General features: G+C 46.0%; 1 protein-coding gene across 19 annotated transcripts in view; it reads right to left on the bottom strand.

Moving 5' to 3' along the window:
- Positions 1 to 20,429, bottom strand: part of LOC129634267 (uncharacterized) — a 296,914-nt gene that overhangs the window by 252,485 nt on the left and 24,000 nt on the right. For 18 of the 19 annotated variants that reach the window (XR_008705552.1, XM_055556406.1, XM_055556454.1 and 15 more), the window contains exons 2-4: positions 16,688 to 16,771; positions 16,507 to 16,560; positions 16,152 to 16,202 (exon numbers count right to left, since the gene is read on the bottom strand). Coding sequence is in view for 18 of the 19 variants with exons in the window: in XM_055556406.1 (XP_055412381.1) it covers positions 16,152 to 16,202; positions 16,507 to 16,560; positions 16,688 to 16,698 (116 nt within the window). In the remaining variant the exon portion in view is untranslated. The remainder of the gene's footprint in view (positions 1 to 16,151; positions 16,203 to 16,506; positions 16,561 to 16,687; positions 16,772 to 20,429) is intronic. The other variant, XM_055556380.1, reaches the window with a different exon arrangement.

Here is a 20,429-nt window from a genome sequence, read left to right as displayed (position 1 = left end):
GGCTAATCAACTAGACATTAAGAGGGAAGAGAGGCAAGGATGAAAGAGGAAGGAAAGAAACCCTTGTGAAGCATCTATTCATGTCCGGCAATGGACTTAGCTATTTCTCACCTCTCCTCCCAAGGACTCCACATTATCCTGCTGCCCACTTCTAAGCACAGCAGATAGGCTGGGAGTGTTCCCAAAGCTCCTAGGTGTGGGTCCTGAAAACCTGGGCCCTCGGCCCATAGAGACAGCAAAGGGCATCCCCCAGCCCCACCTTCTTGCCCTGCCCCTCCAGGCTTTTCTCCTCTTCTGCACCCTAAAGCAAATATTTCTACACTGCATGGCTCAACTCAGCAGGCCTCAGTGAAGCTTTGGGGATGGGAGGTCTCTGGAGTCAGCTTGCCAAAGCGGGGACCCCTCCCCACAGGGAGGAGAAGTGGGTGAGCCCGTGAATTCTGCTGCACATACAGTCACAGACCCAGGAGCCTCTAGGCGTCCTTTGGGGATAAATCTGTCTTAGACACTCCACTCAATTCAGGAGCACTGACCTGAACCTAACAAGCATTGGCACCTCATCCTCTGACCTGTAAGGGATTCACCTGCCTTGCACCTAGGAATGAGGTGGTCTATATAAGTGTCTCAGACTGCTAAGGGCTCCCAGCAACAGTCACCTAGTAAAAGTTCTGTCTCATCATAGCTGTGTGACCTCGAGCAAGTCACTTGACCTCTTTGATTCACTGTTTCCTTTTGTCTAAATGAAGATTACAAATTAATGTTTCTACACAACAAAAGATGATCCTCCAACGCATGCTAGATTGAAGGTACCGTGAAGAGAGGAACAGTATGACTCACTTCAGCATCTCCTTCGAGGTACCTTCCTAACAGGGTGTCTTACTCCAAAGAAGAGGTTCAGCATAGATTTGCCCATTCAAGGCAGAACTGGGTAGTGGAAAACAGTAATGTGCTATGGGCTATCTAGACCTGGATTCAAATCCTGCCTCTGCCATTCACTTCCCCTTAGAAGCCTTTCAGAGCTTGGTCATCACTTGTAACTACACCTCCAGTGTTCCCTGTCGCTAAACTCTAGGGGGAACTGTTCTTAGTCTGTTCCTGGACTGAGGCTCATTGGAGCCCTGACTGTCTCAAAGAGTTGTAAGGATGCAAGGCCACTTGAATGCAAAATTGGCTAGCACAGTGTGGCTCAGAGTGTAGAGAAACTCAGTCTACAGAAGGTATAAATTAAAAGAAGATGTTAAATTCACGGAACAGCAAATCAGGTCTTACTATTCAAAAGCTTGAAGAATTTTGCTAATATGCAAAGATAATACTGCAAGTTTGTATTTTCAGGGATTCACTTTTTTCTGGTTAACAGAAAAACTTGTATGAACCTTGATTTTTTGTTTTGGGTTTTTTCCCCCATTGTGAATGTGAAAATGGTTTCATTAGCAAAGATACACGAATTTTTAACACCGCTCTCCCAAAATGGTCTATTTCATTCATATATAAATGAATCTGAATCTTCATTTTATTTTGATAAGCTGCAGAGCTGCATTAACAACATTTTTTAAGTTTGGCTTGTCATCCTAAGAACTGGACGCTGTTTGTCAACACTCTTGCAAAGGACTCCCATCTTCCTACTGTGTAAGAAAAATGTGCAGTAAACATCGAGAAAGATGTTTATAGCACTGCTCCAGGCGGCAGATGAAAGGCTTCTTGAAGACTTAAGGGAGGAAACTGAGCTACCATTTGTATCCTGGCCCAACAAGACAAAATCCCACCAATACTTGGAAGTTTTTAGGAAACAAGTTATTTTCTCTGCCAACCGCTCTGCTCTTCTCTAGAAATGGGTATCCACGTGGTGCTAGCCTTGCTGTAACAGCTGTGACTAAGGTGCATTTGTATACCTAAAGTTTACCTGGGAAGCATCCCCATGTATCAGGAAGAAAAGAGGCCTAGAGGAGATGAGCCAGAGGAAGAGAAACAAGCGCCACGATGGAGAAGAAAGGCACCAGGAGTCTGAACGCCAACGCTCTGGTCTTCATCTTGCCACTTCAGACCTATGCTTGGCAGGAAAACCTCCTGCCATCTTCAAGATCAGATCCCCTACCAGTAAGATGGAGATAGAAATTCTTCTCCTGTCTACCTCAAGAGGACTGATTCTTCTCTGCCTCCCTCACCGGAGCTGAGAGCTGCTGCATGGGCACCCAGCCCCACACCTATTACCCAGCTGAAATAATGACCAGGTAGCGCAGAGCTGCCAACTCAAGTTCCTAATGTTAAAATGAGCCAGGGGGTATGCATTCGTGTGTTCCTCTCAGCTGCAGTGTGCTCCTGCTTCCAGCAGTCCAAACCTCCCCCCTTACCACATTGTGCACCTTTACTGCCTCCACTGCTCTGCAGCCCCTGGCCAATGACCTTACCCACAAAGGCCCAGAGGAGAAAAGGGTTACACAGTGATGCTCCAGGGAATCCTATGTTCTCATTTTAAACAGTAACTAGGAACTCTATCAAGGCATAGGGGGGCGGGGGGAAGGTCTAGCCTATAATGCTGAATGAATAACTGTCACAGAAATCATACACTAAGTTTACAGGCTTTGGATGGAATCAGACTTGAGTTTGAATCCCAGTTTTGCCAGCCATGACCACATGACCTCTTGGAGCCTCAGGCTTCTCATCAAAGTAATAGGGATAATAATTCCATCATTCTAAAGTTACTTTGAGATCAAGTGGAAAATACATAAAAGATTTAGCACAATCCAGGCTCCTGGTAAAAGAGCTCACAATATATGGATATGTGTGAGGATAAAGATGAGAATGGATTTCAGGCAAAAAGCACAGGGTCCTTCAGAAAGAAGAGGACGTGGTGGGTTTTATTTTGCTTTCCATTTAAGATGGTTATATCTTAATAAAATATACACAAATATCAACAGGACTAGAATCTATTGGAACAGAATAATACAATTAAATTTAAGATTCCTCTGACCCACAACCCTGCCCTTCTCACTCAGGCTAGGAAGTACTATTCCTAAGAGGTCTGCTCTTGGGACAATTTCTATAAAATTCAGAAAAATATGGAGACTCTGGAGCTTCCTGACCCCAAGCCCATGCAACTGTTCAGCCCAGCTGGAAAAGGCTGTAGTCAGTTTTCTTAAGGAAATCTTCTACATCCAAGAGGGGACAGGAAGTGAAGCTGGAAGATGAAGAGCAGATTCATAATTGAACAACATAATAATTAGCGTTTTGGGTAAACACTCAGAGGTACTCTCAGAGCTTTCCACCTTGGTCCCAGAACCAAGGTGTAACATCCTCAGCAAACCTCAAGGCTGTCCAGTGGGGTGTCACCACCCTTGAAATGACATCTAGCCAATGGGTTCCCAGTGCCTGTGTTTGGGCACCAAGCTCCAGCAGGACTGTCTGCAGCAGGCGGAGTGTGTTCAATCAGAGGCAGATGACTGGGAGGGGACTTGATCTGTTCCTAGACAATTACCAGTGGAGACAGGCTTATTATTTTCATTCTATGGAGTCAACAGAGACAGGACAAATAACAAGTCTGCCAGAGAATAAAGGGTTAAAGGGAGGGGGAGAGAGGGCAGCAACAAAGGACAATCCCAGGCTCACCATGCCCGCTGAACCACAATGCCAGGGAATATGAGTAAGGACCAGAGGACATCGTATGCTTGTCTACTAGATGGTGCTAGTGGTAAGGAATCCATCTGCCAAAGCAAGAGACCCAAGAGATAAGGGTTCAATCCCTGAGTTGGGAAGACTGAGGAAACAGCACCCCACTCTAATATTCTTGCCTGGAGAATCCCATGGACAGAGGAGCCTGGCAGGCTGTAGTCCATAGGGTCACAAAGAGTCAGACACAACTGAAGTGACCACACATGTATGCGCTGCTGGTCAAAGTAGAAACTCCTTGAGGAGAAAGTACCCCAGGCAGAAAGAGCTTTATCAAGACCTCATCGAGGGACTTCCCTGCTGGCCTGGTGGCTAAGACTCCATGCTTCCAATGCAAGGGGCCCAGGTTCAATCCTGGGTCAGGGAACTAGATCCCACATGCCATGACCAAGTAAGCATAGTCAAGTAAATAAACAAACAAAAAGACCCCATCTAAACGGCTTAGCATCAGGAGAGATGCAGTAACCTGGGGACCCTCTCACCTTCACTCCTTTCCCAGCATGGCCTCCTTTTCCTCTCCAATAATAACAGCTCATGTTACTAAGGGCCTCTTTCTGCCAGGCGCTGTGCTAAACCCTTGGCATTCATCATTGTGTGTCACTGTGCCAACAACCTGGGAGTTAGGGACCATTACTATTCCATCTTACAAATGAGGAAATGAGGCTTGGAGAAGGTTCTAGGATTTGCCCCAGCTGGTAACTGGCAGAACCACCAAACCCAGACCCCAAGCTCTCAACCACTATACATTTCCCTCTTTTCATCTCCTTTCTTTCGCCTCTGTTTATGCCCAAAGCTTTTAAGACCCTCTCCCTCACCCCAAATCAGATCCCGTATCTTCTAAAGGGTTTCAGGCTACACAGGAGGCTGACCTCTGAAGAATAAGGCCCCTCAGGTGGAGGGTTACTGTTTCTGAGATTTCTCAAGAACAGGAAACTTCCCGTACTGCCTGCAATAAATCCAAGCCTTCCTTCCTTTGTGATTTCACCCCGGGAGCAACACTCCAGGATGACTCATCTCAAGACCGGCAGGAGATCTCCTCAGGAGACTGGCGGTGACCTTGGCTGGGCACTCACATCCTGTGCCTGTTTGTCTAATGGGCACCCCAGCCTCCCTGCCAGGCTTGTTGTGGAGTATCAGGGCAAACACAAAGAATGTGGAAAATCATTTTAAAAAGAGAATGCAAAATACCAACAATAGTCCAACTCCCACCTACATCCCACATACCAAACCCTTATCTAAATCCCCTCCAATCTGAATTCTAGCTTCCAAAGTTCATCCGCATTCCTGCCTTCTCCTTGTGTACAGGCAAGCTGTGATTCCTAGAAAAACAAAACGTGACAGGGATAATAATCCTTTTTTTCCCCAAACAGAATAAGTCACTCCTTCAGCTTCCCATTACTCTATTACAAGCACATATAATACTTGGAACAGTTAACAGTCACAGAGCCCTAATTAAGTGTGTATTGTATATATTTTTTTCCCTGACTTAATCAGTTTAAATCAGGAATGTCTATAACTAGTAGTACCACTTCACAGACGAGAAATAACGTTGAGATCAGTTGATCACAGAAATTTAAAAAAAAAATCAGTCTAGATGTCAAAGCCTAGATTCCAGATCAGCTCTCTCAGTCTCCACCACACTATCCTGCCTTCACTGACTTCCTTTTAAAATTATAAGGCCAAGCACTCTCTCACCACCTCCCCCACTTGGATTTTCTCCATAGTTCTTAGGCTCTTTCTTTAGTAATGAACTTACTGCCCTGCCCCTCCCCCAGTCAGGTAGACCATAAGTCCACGTGGCCAGGGACTTATTTGCATGTCTTGCCACTGCTGGGTCCCCTCAGTGCCCAGAACAATGCCTGATACATAGCAGGTACTCAGTAAATACTTACTGAAGAAATTAATCTGGCCATTCCACTTTATTTCCCTCTATTGTAGATTTTAGCAGCAGTCTGTTCATCTCAGTTCCCAACTACCTCTCACCCTCCTCGGAGTCCAGAACGATACTTTGAACATAGTAAAGTACTCTAAAATACTTCAGAGGCAGGACTGAACTCTTTCAATGTGCTTTTGGAAAAGTGTGCTGGGGGTGGTCTGCTGTCTGGGGAATTCACTGTCTCTGCTCCCCACAACAAAGAGGATGCTCAGGGTGGAAACTTATGAGACCTGAGAAGCACGTGGCCCTGCGTCCAGCCCTCCTCATCCTGCCACACGTTGCTGATGAGGCAGGTTCACAGCCTGATGCACAGGTCCCACCCCTGATTTTCACGTGCTGTGTTTCTGACTCATCTTCCCTGGACTCTGGGAAAGCATTCTGCATGCAGCTTCACCAACTCTGCTGAGCAGCCAGCTGCTAGGCGGGAGTTGGAAATGGTATGGGAGGGGGAAAGGATCTAATTAAGCAGAGTAGGTGATAGTGTCAGGAAGAAAAAGCAAGCAAGTGGCAATTTGGATATCTGCCTGCAAATAAAAGAGATGACTGCCGTCTTCTCTGCTGGCTCCCGTCTGCCCTATAAATCTCAGTTCACTAATCCAAGTGTTTTCATATCACTGTATAATACAGCGTGCTGTGTTGGGCCCCGTCATAGGGAAATTAAAACCAAGGAGGGGGCTGGAGGGATTCAGGCTACCCCATTCTTCCATTTCTCTTGTTTACACTAATCTGAGGGTGTTTTTCCATCTTCTGCCATAAACACAACATGGGATGTTTCCAGCATCAAACAGATTACCTTCTTCCACCCATAAAAAGGAACTTCAGACCCTGAGCTCAACCCCCAGAACCATGCAACTCAGAGGCCAGGAGCTACCCTGGCTACTGTTGACACTTACTCCCTACAAAATCTAAGAACCAGGTCATGGAGAGTTCCCTGGTGGTCCAGTGGTTAGGACTCTTGGCACTTTCACTGCCATGGCCCAGGTTCAATCCCTGGTCTAAGAACCAAGATTTTGCATGCACAGAGAAGGGGGGAAAAAAAAATTTTTTTTTAAAAAGCGGGTCATAAAGGAAGTACCAGATCCATAAGAAGAGTCCCTGAGTGGGAGGCAACATGATGGTTAAGAGGAGCATTTGAATTTCATCTCCACTACCTACTAGCTGCATAGTATTGGACAAATCACTTAACCTCTCTGAACCTTGGCTTCCTCTCTGAACCTCAGCTTCTTCAAATAAAATTCAGCGATAACAGAATTAAATGTAGAACATAAGGCACTTAGCACAGTACCTGACACACTCTAAGTGCTATGCAACCTACTCCCAACTCCCAGCCTTCACCACGCTGTTCCTACTGCTAAAGCAAACTTCCAAAAAGCTGCATAGCTCAGCCCTTCCCCTCATCTCAAACCTTAAACATCACCTTATCAACGAGCCTTCCCTTACTACCTTAAATAAAATAAAATACTACTCCCCCATCTCATACACACACCCTGCATCCCCTCTTCATCTTGGTCCACAGCACAAAAACACTACTTGACATTTTACATACACACACACACACACAGTTTGAACAATGTGGGTTTGAATTGTGCAGATCCATTTATACACAAATTTTTCATTATAGTATCTGTATTTTTCTTTTAGAGATCTTTAACTAAGTGTGGGGCAAGTTTGTGTTCAATTAGAGATCATAACACACGGAATTCAAAGAACTAGGGTTTGAGTCCTGATTCCATCCAAACTGTTTCAGGTTCTTGTGCTTGGATGAGTCATTTATCAAATTGTTTGTTTTTGAGGCAAAGATAGTAGTATGTGGATTTTCTACTGAGTGGGGGTAAGGGCTCCTAACCCCTGGGTAAAGGGTCAAATGTACATGTATTTCTTTTAAATATATATAAATAAGTGTATATAATTTTTTGTATCCTAAAAGATAAACTCCAAGAAGCCAGAACTTTGGTTCTGTTAACTGCTGTATCTGCAGCACCTATAAAAGAGGTTCTTGGCATACAGTGGGCATTTAATAAATATTAACTGAATGAATAAACAGAAGTTGTTTTTCTGATGACGATGACGAGAAGGGCCACAAGAGACCACACAGGCCAGAGTTCTTCACAGGGTAGGAAACTGAAGCTGAGAGACACCAGATGACCTGCCCTCTGGTTCTAGCCTCCCTAGAACTGTGTGGTGGTGGAGGCTGGGAGCCCTGACTCCTGGTGCCTTGCTCTGCCTCGAGCCAGCCTGCTCAGACCAACGACTCAGCTTCTTGGTACCCGGTGCTCCTCATCTGGGGACTGGAAACAATTAAGCAGATGGCGCTCCCTCCCAAGTGCCCAGGACCCAGATGCCCAGTGACTGGTAGTCTATAAAAGCAACAAGGACAGGTGGAGACACCGCAGCCGCTCTGGAAATCCATCAACAAATAGGCTCAGTGCTGAGGGACTGCAGACAGCTGCAGGATAAAGGAGCCAAAAGCCATTGCACTTCTCTGTCAAGTCCACAAGCACCGAGGACCCTCTTGGCTTTCTGCACCAACTAAAGGCAAGCACTGCAGCCCTGTTACTACAGTGTCTGAATGACTCCCTCTTACACATACACATGGACCATGTGGGGAAGGACAGAAACCCCAGCTGCAGCATTCCCAGGGGCACAACCTCTCTGGGAACTAACTTTTCATCTCTTAGGATCCATCACAGGATCAAATGAGAAAGCCCAAAAACAGCATGTGGGCAGTGCATAGCACAGAGCAGGTACAGGATGCCATTAACTGTTCTATAGGACACTGATGAAATCCAGAGGCAAACACTCCTCCTCCCCCCACCCACCTCCACCTCACCGCCTCTGAGCTTAGAATCCAGGGTCTTGAAATGAAGGGGGCTATTTGGCTTTAGGAATCCAACACCAGGGAAATCTTTTTCAAGGATCCCGTTTTCCCATTCAAGTAGAGGGGAAAGAACTAAGACTCCACACCAGGCCCCCTCCTTCTCCAAGATCCGAGAGTACAGTCCCAAAAAGGCAGATTCCAGCCTGAGGGTGTCAGCCACTCAGGTTTTTTGTTTTGTTTTGTTTTTTTCCCCAGAAAGTGGGACCTGATCCAGAGCTCCCTGGAGGCTGGGGTGACAAAAGACACAACAAAAATCCCTGCATCCTTTTACTTCTAGTCCCCTCAATCAGATTTAAAGCACCAAAGAGGGACACGACCAGTAACCAGAGTGAGGACTAAATGAGTCCGGTCACTCGCACCTTACTCTGTGTGAGTTGGTCATGTTCCTCAGCCTCTATGAACCTCAGTTTCCTCATGCGCATGAAGACCATAGCAATGCCAACTTCAAGGGAATATTGGAAAGATGAAATGAGAAAATCCGCTGCACATCACGCCTGGGACGTTAGCTGCTGCTCTGAATATTTAAGCCAGTGCCGGAATCACAAACATTAATTGCTTCAAAAGAACACTGTGTGCAACAAAGGCAGCCTTCCCCTAGACCACAGCCCAGACTGGAGCGCTCCCCAACGGGCCCAGCTTGGGAGCAAACTGGAACTGTACCAGAGGCTTCCAGAAATCATACCAAGACATGTGGGGAGGGGTCGGGAAAGGTAAGAATGGATAAAATCACAGGTGTAATTAACCAAGACCCTAGCAGCTCCTGGAAGGGTGCGGGGCTGTCCCGTTGGAAATGGTGGGGGATGCGCCTCTTGAAACAACCTGGTCTTAACCACCTGTTACACTGGACTTCCCAATGGAAACGACCACAATTGAAGATCTGAGACTTCTAACATGTTCTGGTGGCAGTGTAGCCCTGGGGTTACAGACATAAGCTCAGGGTGAATTAAACTTCCTAGGTAGGTGCTCCAAGAGTCCCCAGATGGTTCCAGGAGCTGGTGACCATTCAGCTATCCGATAACCTCCCTGGGCCTCAGTGCGCCCCCCACCCACCCCTGCGACTCTGGAACTAATGATCACTGCGACTGCAGGGAATCCAGAGGCTCAACGCGGGGTCATGCTCAGGTTCTTCTGAGCAGGGCCCGCGGTGCAGGTGCGGGTGTCATCCGTTCAAGGAGGAAAAGGGCGAGGAGGCAAGGGTGGCGCGCGAGGGTGCACACGAGCTGAGGCCCTTGCTCTGTGGCAGCTGCTGAAAAAATAATCAGAAGAAAGCAACTGGAACGCGAGGGGGGCGCGGGGCGGGGGCTCTTCCCGCAGGCTCCCCGGAGCCGGCCGGGGCTTGTGGCCTGGCCGGGGAGGCCGTGGAGAGGACGCCCCGCGGGAGCGCCGAGGCCCCGCTGCGCCCGGCCGGGCGGGGGCGGCGGAGGCGGAAGCGGGGGCGGCTGGAGCGCGGTGGGGATGTTTAAAGGAAATTTACAATCATTTCCTCTCTGTGGTTTGGTGACAAATCAACAACATCCTGTTCTTTTGTGAGGCTCTGGGCGCCTGTGAGGCGGGGGCAGCGCTCCGGCTCTTAAAGGGACACACACTGGGCTCCCCTCCCCCCTCTCCTGTGGCTCCAAAAAAAAAAAAAAAAAAATTACAGCCTCCCTAAGGCGCCACCTCCCGGGGCGCGCGCTGCCGGAATGCGGGGGCTACTGCGCCAGGCGGTCCCTCGGGCCGCGACCCGGGCAGTGTCCCCTTCCCTGGGGCATCCTCCCACCTCCCGTCCCCATCCCAGGACGGAGGTAAAGGCGGCAGCGGAGCACCCCTCTGATGTCTTAGCCCGGGGCTATGTCCCGCCAAGGGGACACGCAGCGGGCAGAAGGGGATTCCCCCCCGCCCCAACCCCCGCCGACGTTTCTCTTCCCTTCCCCACCCCAAGCCTGGGGCAGCGCAGTCCCAGCCTCGGACCTCCGGGTAGTTTTTAATCCCTCTCCTCCAATCCCCTGGCCTTGAATTTTTCCACCCCTAAACTCTGGATTTATGGTTAAAATATCGACGTACGCACACAAGGTTTATAAAACGCCAAAGCAGAGAGGCTTCCCAAGCTGTAGGAGTAATGAGAATCAGATGGCTAGAACAGAAAAATAAAATATATTCAACTGCCCTCCTGAGATTTCATTCATTCAGTCATTTAATGAGGGCTGGTCACCATTCTAGGCCCTGTACAGCAGGAACAAGACAGAAACGGTCCCTGCCCCCAAGGGGCTTAGATTCTTGAATGAATGAACAAACGAATGAACAGGATTATTTCACGTATTCTTAAGTGCTATGATTAAAGGGTCGTATTTTCTAGAAGAGCAGCTTCTGGTCTGGAGAACTCTCTGAGCAGGGGACAATCTGATTGGGACCAGAAGGGGGAAAAAAAATCACCGTTGCTGGTAAGTTAGTTGAGGGGTCTATATAGCATTCTCAGGAAAGAGACTGAAAGTTGGGGCAGCACCTTGAAGGGCTTTCTTAGTGGCTCAGCTGGTAAAGAACACGCCTGCAATGCAGGAGACCTGGGTTGGGAAGATCCCCTGGAGAAGGGAAAGGCAACCCACTCTAATATTCTGGCCTGGAGAATTCCATGAACTGTATAGTCTATCCGGCTGCAAAGAGTTGGACAGAACTGAGCGACTTCCACTTTCACTTGAAGGGCACCCAAAGAACAGATTTCCTTCATGAGGACAAGTCTTGGAGGTTGGCACCCAGGATAAGAGAGACCTGGGTCCTTGTGGTCAGGCTGTATAACCTGGGCAAGTCTTTCCCCACTCCAGGCCTCATCTGGAAAATGAGATCACGAAACTAGAATCAGCAGTTCTCAACCTTGGTACAAATTAGAATTCCCAGAGAGATTTTCAAAAAACCTTCAATCGTCCCGTCCCGTTCCACCACAGACCAGCAGAATCAGAATCACTGCTAATGGAGCCTGGCTGGGCCTGCCTGCAATGCAGGAGACAGGGATTCAGTCCCTGGGTTGGGAAGAGCCTCTGGAGAAGGGAATGGCTACCCGCTCCAGTATTCTTGTCTGGAGAATCCCACAGGCAGAGGAGCCTGATGGGCTACAATCTATGGGTCGAAAAGAGTAGGACACCACTGAGAGGCTAACACTTTCACTTTCAGGTGAGTTTAGTGTGCAGCCTGGGTTAGAAGCCAGTGATCTTGCTTGGACTCAGGGTATAATCATTCCCATCAGTGAGTACTTAGCATCTACTATATAATACACCAAATATGCTATGTATATATGGTAAGTTACCAAAAAAGAAAAAAAAAGACAAGTTACCCTACCAAATTAGACACATACTATTATCCCCATTCCACAGATGAGGAAATTGAGATAGAGAAATAATATGAAATTCGGTCAAGAGCACTTAGCTAATAAGTGGTCTTGCCTGAATCCTCTACGCTAGAATGCCTTTCCAGGGAGAAAGAGCACATTTGTAATTAATGGAGATGTTAGTCACAAAAAGTAGCTACCAAGAGAGGAGCACGGAGTGCTTTCAGAAGGAGCTACTCATCCATCTTGGATAGAGGCAGGAGACTGGCCTGGATGACCTCTGGTGATCCTGACAGCCCCAAGGTGTACATGCCCAGAGAGGAGGTCCCAAATGATAGAGTGTGACTCTAAGACAACAGCCTTTTATGTTTCTCTAAATTGATCCTCCTAATCGTTTTCAAAGATATTCCCATAAAATGTGCAGCTTTTTAACTAGACAGTGGAGCCATTTGGCAAGGTGAGGAAGAGAGAAAAGAGCTTCCTGTGTATTCCAGTAGGGCGAGGATAGAATACACTCATCTCCACACTCTCCCATATGGTGCCCACCCCTGTCCTTTTCACCTCTTGACCACCTTCCCATCTGTGCAGTTTCCTGAGGCAGGACCCAGACAAGGGCTTGCTAAGTGGGAGCTGAGACAGGTTCTCAGGAGAGTAAAAGATCTGTCAAAGCAGAGATTAGAAAAAAAGGAAGCTGGGGACTTTCCTGCTGGTCCAGTGGTGAAGACTCCACACTTCCACTGCAGGAGGCATGGGTCCAATTCCTGGTAAGGGAACTAAGATGCCACATGCCACATGGCAGAGCCAAAATTAAATAAATAAAAATAAAACAAAAAGGAGAAAAAGGAAGTTGATCCGTTCTTATGGTAGAATACTGTGCTGCCATCAAAAAGGAGAAGAGAGCTGTATGGATAGACTAGAAATGTATTTGTGATATACAAGTTACAGAATAGGATCTTCTCACTGATATTTATGAAAATGCCACACACACAGGAAATCACCAGAACCATCTGGAAGGAGAGACATCAAACTGTTACTAGTAATGCCAGGACTGGTGCATGGGGGCAGGGGGCAGGGATCAGGGGAGGGGAGTCACGGAGTGTGTTCTGTTAATGATATACTTTTAATTTCTCTGTATTAATATCCATATTATTTAAATTGTTGACAACAATCATGTATTAATTTTTTAAGATAAAGATACTTCTAATAAGGGACTTCCCTGGTGGCTCAGATGGTAAAGAATTTTCCTGCAATGCAGGAAACCTGGATTCGATCCCTGGGTCAGGAAGATCCCCTGGAGAAGGGAATGCCATCTACCCACTCCAGTATTCTTGCCTGGAGAATCCCATGGAGAGAGGAGCCTCATGGGCTACAGTCCATGGGGTCACAAAGAGTCGGACACAACTGAGCTGGACACACTTTCACCAAAGAGAGAACATAAAAGCCTACCCTGGGCCTTGGGAATTCCACCCAGGGTACACCCACAGCAATGCCATTTTTTATTTTTGGTAATTTCTTTTGGATGTAGATTGTTACTTTGTTTTTTCTTTTCTTTATTTATTTGCAGCACTGGGTCTTCATTACTCTGCACAGGCTTTCTCTAGTTGTGGCCCACAGGCTTCTCATTGTGGTGGCTTCTCTTGTTGTGAAGCACGGGCACTAAGGCAAGTGGTGGTGGTGGTTTAGTCACTAAGTTGTGTCCGACTCTTGCGACCCCATGGACTGTAGACGGCCAGGCTCCTCTGTCCATGGGATTTCCCAGGCAAGAATACTGGAGTGGATTGCCATTTCCTTCTCCAGGGGATCTTCCCAACCCAGGAATTGAACCTAGGTCTCCTGCATTGCAGGCAGATTCCTTACCAACTGAGCTATGTAGACTCAGTAGTTGCGACTCCTGGGGTCTAGAGCGAGGGCTCAGTAAACCTGTACTAATGCCATGTTTTCAGAGCTTTCTAGCTGGTGTTAATGGTCCCATTGCTCTTCCACAGTTGCTTTGTCCTCAGAGTGTTAGGTCAGTGGCAGTCTCTCACCTGGTCAGCTGCCTCCCATCCAGCTAGGGAGGGTTCCTTCGCATTTCTGGGTTACAGAAGATGGGTTTGAGATCTGCCAGCTCCAACTGATGTAAGAGATGACAAAGTGCATTTGAAAGGCCATAGGTGCTACTTGGTGGTGGGGATGGGTACAGGGCGCGGCACAAGTGTTCAAACGCTCTGATTTCTCTGTGCGTCTAGGTTGTTGTTTTGGCAGCTGAGAAACAGAATCTGACAGACCAAATCCTTAAGAGAGATTTGTGGACAGAACTTTATTCCAGAAATCTGAGTGGCCAGAGGCAGTGACCTGCTTTCAACATTATATGCAGAATTGTCCCCTCCAGTGATAGCTCAGCAAATTCAAGGTGACCAACTGTCATGCTCTAGGGAGAACTGCATGGCCACTCTATGCTTCCTCTTAACTGTGTTTTCTCAGATCTTTGTCGGAGAAGGCAATGGCAACCCACTCCAGTACTCTTGCCTGGCAAATCCCATGGACGGAGGAGCCTGGTGGGCTGCAGTCCATGGGGTCTCTTGGAGTCGGACACAACCGAGCAACTTCACTTTTACTTTTCACTTTCATGCATTGGAGAAGGCAATGGCAACCCACTCCAGTGTTCTTGCCTGGAGAATCCCAGGGACGGGGGAGCCTGGTGGGCTGCCGTCTCTGGGGTCGCACAGAGTCGGACACGACTAAAGCAACTTAGCAGTAGCAGCAGCAGATCTTTGTAGTTTATAAACAGAATAATGTTGAGGTTAAGAGCATCAGCTATTAATAGAAAGACAGAGAACCTAGGTGGGAATCTCAGCTCTACCACCCTCACTAAGCCTCAGTTTCCTCTTCTTTAAAATGGAAATAATAATAGTACTTACCTCATAGAGTTGTTCAGTGAGGATTAAATGAGATAATACAGGAAGTGTCCTGAGACCTATACCTGGCACACACAGTCAATGATAATTACTGATTTTTACAACTAATAACAATAAAATCCAAAACGGTTACTAACTGTATCTTTATGATACAATAAGAACAGGGCTTCCCTGGTGGCTCAGAGAGTAAAGAATCCACCTATATTGCAGGAGACCTGGGTTTGATCCTTGGGTTGGGAAAATCCCCTGGAGAAGGGAACTGGCTACCTACTCCAGTATTCTTGCTTGAAGAATCCCAGTGGACAGAGAAGCCTGTCAGGCTACAGTCCGTGGGGTCACAAAGAGTCGGACTAATAACAATAAGATCCAAAATAGTTACTAACTGTATCTTTAAATACAGTTTATTGTTATTAATAACTAATAACAAGATCAAAAACAGTTACTATCATTAAATATGATAGGATAAGAATAAGGAAGGTTACTGAGCTTAGTGGCTCGATGAAGTTCACACATTTACTAGCTTACACAGCTCAAACATAAATCCAAATCTTGGCCTCCAGAATTAGAAGACTTCCAGACCTGTGTCCACTAAAATCCCACATGGTTGAGCCACGGCTGCATTCAAAAATTATCACTTCATCAAAAGTATTCAATAAGGCCCTATTTACATATGCCCTTGTGCTGGCTTCTGTACAGACAGGTCAAGACAAATGAAATTCCTTCCTTCCATTCATCCGGGCTGGGCCATCTTTGAATCTTCTCAAAGCCCTTAGAATAGAAATCTTTTCTTTCTTTCTTTCTTTTTAACGTCTACTTCCTCCTTCCTCTGTCTAGTTATGAGAAAGAAAGTTTCTGGGGGTAGGAGGTTTAAACTGATGGGCCATTAACAGCGGAACAAAGCAAAAGGAATTTTCCAGGTCACCAGCCAACAACTTTAGAGTGGTGTTTAAAATTCACTTGCTTAGGGGGAGGGAAAGAGGTTGGCCAGGAGTGGGTGGGGAAGGATTTCTCTCAGCTGATGGGGAATTGAGTAACGCCCTTTTTTATGGCCAGTAAAACCAGTAAACACCATAATATGCTGCTTGGTTTCTGGGCTGATCTTTTATCATCCAAACTTGAAATGCAGATATAACAAAGAAAACACACGTCTGTCTGCTGAATCCATAAATAAAATGTTCTGCTTAGCTTCAGATTTACGGAACACCTGGATTCCTGCTCTGGCTTTGACCATGATTTGCTAAAACATAACATAGCCATAAATTTCTTCTGAGCCCACTGAACAGAGACACATGTATTCTCTCTCTCCTCCCTCCTCCCTTCCCTTTCTGTCTCTCTCTCTCTCTCTCAAACATACACTGCCTTATTCCAGCTACAGAAAAGTTCAACAGGAAAGGATCTCTGGTCACCTGGTGGTGGCACCTTAAAATTTTATTTCTGGGCAGTCTGAAAGTCACTGGAGAGAGCAGCTTCAGCACTTACTTGGTAAGCAGATCTTTTCTGGCAGAAATGTTCTCCTGGGGGTCTCCTTTTCTATGGAAGAAAGAATGACCATCAAAGAGTTTGGTTGGGATTTGGAAGCTGCCCTTACCTCCCTATACCAATCCCTCTCCCACCATGCACTGCTCCAGGAACTTTCATAGCCCTGTGGCCGCCTGTATAGGCCTTCACATTTCTACAACCTCTTGACGCTGGGAATTTCTGGGGACACTGCCAAATTGCACAAGGCTACTGAAGAAGTAGTTATACACATTTTTAGGTTTCCCTAGTACAATGACTTCCAAATTCTTTAAAACTCAGCAGCATCCTATTCAAAGGAATACAAAATATTAAAAACCTTAAAACGGTTGTTCCTGGTTGAATCCAATCACAATGTTGCTCAAAGATGTCCCTAGAATTCAAAGTGGGAGGGCAGCACTAGTTTAGAATATGATTCTATTACTACTTTAAGTAATTTTGTCATTATAATGAAGTCCCAACTGCTCACTATGTCTCCTTTTTGATTCAGCCCTTCCTACCTGAGGTCCATGTAGTTATTTCCATGATGTCTATCCTCTTGCTTTATTCTTTGGTTTTGTCATTGCAGGTCCTCCACTAGCTTCCTGGGAAGAGACACATGGGAGATAATTTTTTGCCACCCTGTATATCCAAACATGCCTTTTCTTTTATTCTTTCTTCACATTTTGATATGTAGTTGTGCTAGGTATAAAATTCTAGGTTACAAATCATTCCCCAACAAGTCTAGGCCTCTCTAGTGTCCAGATCTTTGGACTAGCTTTCCCCTTTACATGGAACACATACACTCACCCTCACTCCCGTCCCTGTATAGCTAACATCTCATTAGTCTTATCAGGGACATTTTCCCGTCCAGTTACCTGCCCCTCCAAGATCAGAACACCTCCTACTTGTTCCACCAATACCTGTTGTTTACCCCTTACTACACTTATTACACCATATTATCATCACCTACTTACTTGTCTATGTCCTCCCCTAGTTTGTGAACATAAGGGCTAAAAATACAGAGCCACAGTGCCACTCAATAAATATTTGTAGAGCAAAGGAATAAATGAATGGTTGTGGTGCTTTTTATTACAAGATACAGTCTATAATAAAGTATTTGACAAATGCCCTTAATGCTTCACATTTGTCAGGTATAGAACAGAATTGGTCTTGGTGAAGAAATGCCACCTTGATATTAGGAGCAAAGAAAGAACCCTTATGATTTGTTATTCAATATCTGTCTTCCATGAGGACAGACACCAGGTCTGCCTGCTCACTGCTGTGTTCCCAACAACCAGACCAAAAAACAGCTTAATAAACAGCTGTTGACTGAATGAACCAGTCCAAAGGAAGTCCTAAAACTTAAGTGAGAAAAAGTCCCTAAGCTGTCTTACAAACTTGGGAGGAAAAAAAGAGGTTTGGAACGAAGACACAACCCATCATCTTCTCCCACTTCATAGCAAACCAAAACCCTCTCCCACTTCCTTTTTCCAGATATGTGTGTTCCCTTCTTTGGACACCTTGATTTGAAGCCCTGGAATTATTTGGCTCAGACCTGCTCCTTCATAGTCTGTTTCTTCTCAATCATCAAGTCCTGTTGCTTCCTCTTCCTTCATAAGCAGCTTTCACACTGGCCCTCCTTTTTCACTCCTCTCGCTGGTACCCTCCTCAAGGCCCCCATCACCCCACACCTAGGTTTTCACATGGCTCTCTCTTTCACTGTCACTTTGACAGCTCTATCAGATTAACCTCTCTGAATCATCACTTTTCATAGTGTCTCCTCACTGCCCAAAATGCCTTTGGAGGCTCTTTATTTCTTTCCACATTTAAGTTTCGACTCTTCTTCCAGTTTTCAACCTTCAGAATGACTTCTACTGCTCTCTTTTCCCTTTCTACACATCAGCTCACTTATCACACATACACAACTTTCATGCTGATTAGGCAAGATGCTTTACTGTTTCAGAAACAACAGAGCAGACTTCTGCACAGTTTGCACATTCTCTTTTCTGGAATGTCCTCCCCACCCCTCTCTTGATTCCATCCATCCTTCCAGGCCTGGTTTACATCTTTCCTCCTCCAAGATGCCTTCATTGACAACTTCAGGCCTTGTTGATCTCTCCAAGTTGAAAATCCAAATAGAGCTTATCAACTTTGCAACCCAATTAAATCCAGATGACTGCCTTATATAAGTCACTATACAGTCTACCTAGGTTGGTGTGGTTTTCTCCAACTAGCCTGGGTGCTCCTTGATGGCACAGTAAGGATGTCCTGTTCTTCTACCTGAGGGCTCTTAAGACCCTAAGAGCTCAACATTTAATAGTACTCAGGAAGTAATAAGAGAGTTGCCTTCTGCCACAGACAGACCTGGGTTAACCCCAGCCTAACCAATTAACTGATGTATTTGGGAGAGTGATTTGGACCCTCTGAGCCTCAGAGCCCTCAACCTCAGTAACACTGGGATAAGAACAGTGCTACCTCAGAGTTGTGAAGATAAATTAGGTAGCACTAAGTAAAGCAATTTGTACATTACTTTGAAACATGGTAAACACTCAATATATGTTGGCTAGGGTTATAAGAGGCTCCAGTCCCTGTCCGTGAAGTTGAACTTTGGCCTGGATCTTATTTTAGACTTACGGTCATGAGTCAGCCTGGCAAACAGGATTTCCTGCCAGTTCCTACCTCTGTGTCCACCCCTGGGTGGTTAAAGCATATCTCTGCAAACAGTGGCTTAGGGGTAAGTTCCATCATGCAAGGTCATCTCAGGCCCCACTGTGTTGTTCCTCCTGCCCTCAACACTCCTGAATTCAACACTGAAATTATTTTGGTGTCTTTGGCTTGTGAAACTTCTTAGGCCTTTTTTTCTTCTATTTTCCTTTCTCGTTCTCATTGTATTATAAAAGCAATACATACTCATTATTAAAAAAAAAAAATCTTTTTAAAGTATAGAAGAGTGTAAAGTCTTCGCACAAGAGCAAAAGTCTCGCCACCACCCAAAGCTCCATTCCTGCTCTTCAGAAATAACCAATTAGCAGTTTCTCAAGAGTATTTCTAGAAATCACCCATGGCTATTGAAACATACACACACACATACACCATCTGTGGCTTGCTTTACTCACATAACCATCTTGAACACCCTTCCATATCTACCCACACTTGATAGGTCCACCACACAGTAATTAATGGCAACTTAGATTTCTTTTGTAGAGAACAACCTCTATTAATTTCATGAATCCCCTCCAGATGGGCAGGTAGGTTGCTACCACTAAAACAATGTGATGAATATATATATATATATATATATATATATATATATATATATATATATTTACATAAGTATAAAAATTATATGCATACTTATATATGTGTATATATGTACACACACATATATAGAAACAGATAGATATAGATAAAAATTTGTGGACTCCTTAAGTCTTTAAGGCCTCTGATTGCCAGATTAGACCAGACTGGAGGTGATTCTTCCATCTCTGGTTCTACCTCCTGAGTTCTCCACCCACAGCTAGCCTTCAGTCCCTAGACCCACTGACTCACTGGTCAGCTACAGGACCACATTCCTCCTCACTTTAAAATAGAAGAAACAGGCAACTGGACTGTTTTCCTCATGATCTCATGCAACAGAAGTCACAGAACACCCGTTTCTCTCGTTCTCTGGAAGCACAAGGGGAATCCCTGGCATTGGAGGATAGGATTCCAGAATCTGGCCGTGTTCTCTGGTAGCTCTGAGGAAGTTCCAGAGAAGGAAGGAAAGATGTTTTTGGTTCATGAGACACAATGCCAGCTGCTGTCAGTGAGACCGGGAGGGATGTGAGTGTGACAACAAGGACAGGGGCTGAGCCAGGCTATAGGTGGTGGCTGGGACAAGGGGAAGACACAGGGCTTTCATAGGCAGTGACTCGGCATTATTATCCTAACCCACATCCGTCCCTTTACACAGTGTCGTTTCTCAGGCCAAGGGCAGGAACTGGGACTGCTTATCCCTAGCTTGGCCTGAGTCAGGCAGAACACCCTAAGCCAGTCACTTACTGTACCCTGGGAGAAGACCCAGGGACCTAGCAGAAGCTACGGCTGAAAAAAGTGCCTTTGGGCTGAGTTCAAGTTACTTACAGCGAGTTAGCAAACCATCCTAAGCTTCAGTTGGGTCAATTCCCTATCGATGGAAAAAAAAAAAGGCAACATCAACAGTCCCTGTCACATACCGCCTTTGAGAGAGGACGTACACCAAGCTTTTGACACAGGGCCTGG

This window comes from Bubalus kerabau, chromosome 1, assembly GCF_029407905.1.
Source record: "Bubalus kerabau isolate K-KA32 ecotype Philippines breed swamp buffalo chromosome 1, PCC_UOA_SB_1v2, whole genome shotgun sequence".
NCBI classification, from domain to species: domain Eukaryota; kingdom Metazoa; phylum Chordata; class Mammalia; order Artiodactyla; family Bovidae; genus Bubalus; species Bubalus kerabau.
The sequence above is the reverse complement of the archived record's forward strand: the minus strand, read 5'-3'. Positions and strand labels throughout refer to the sequence as shown.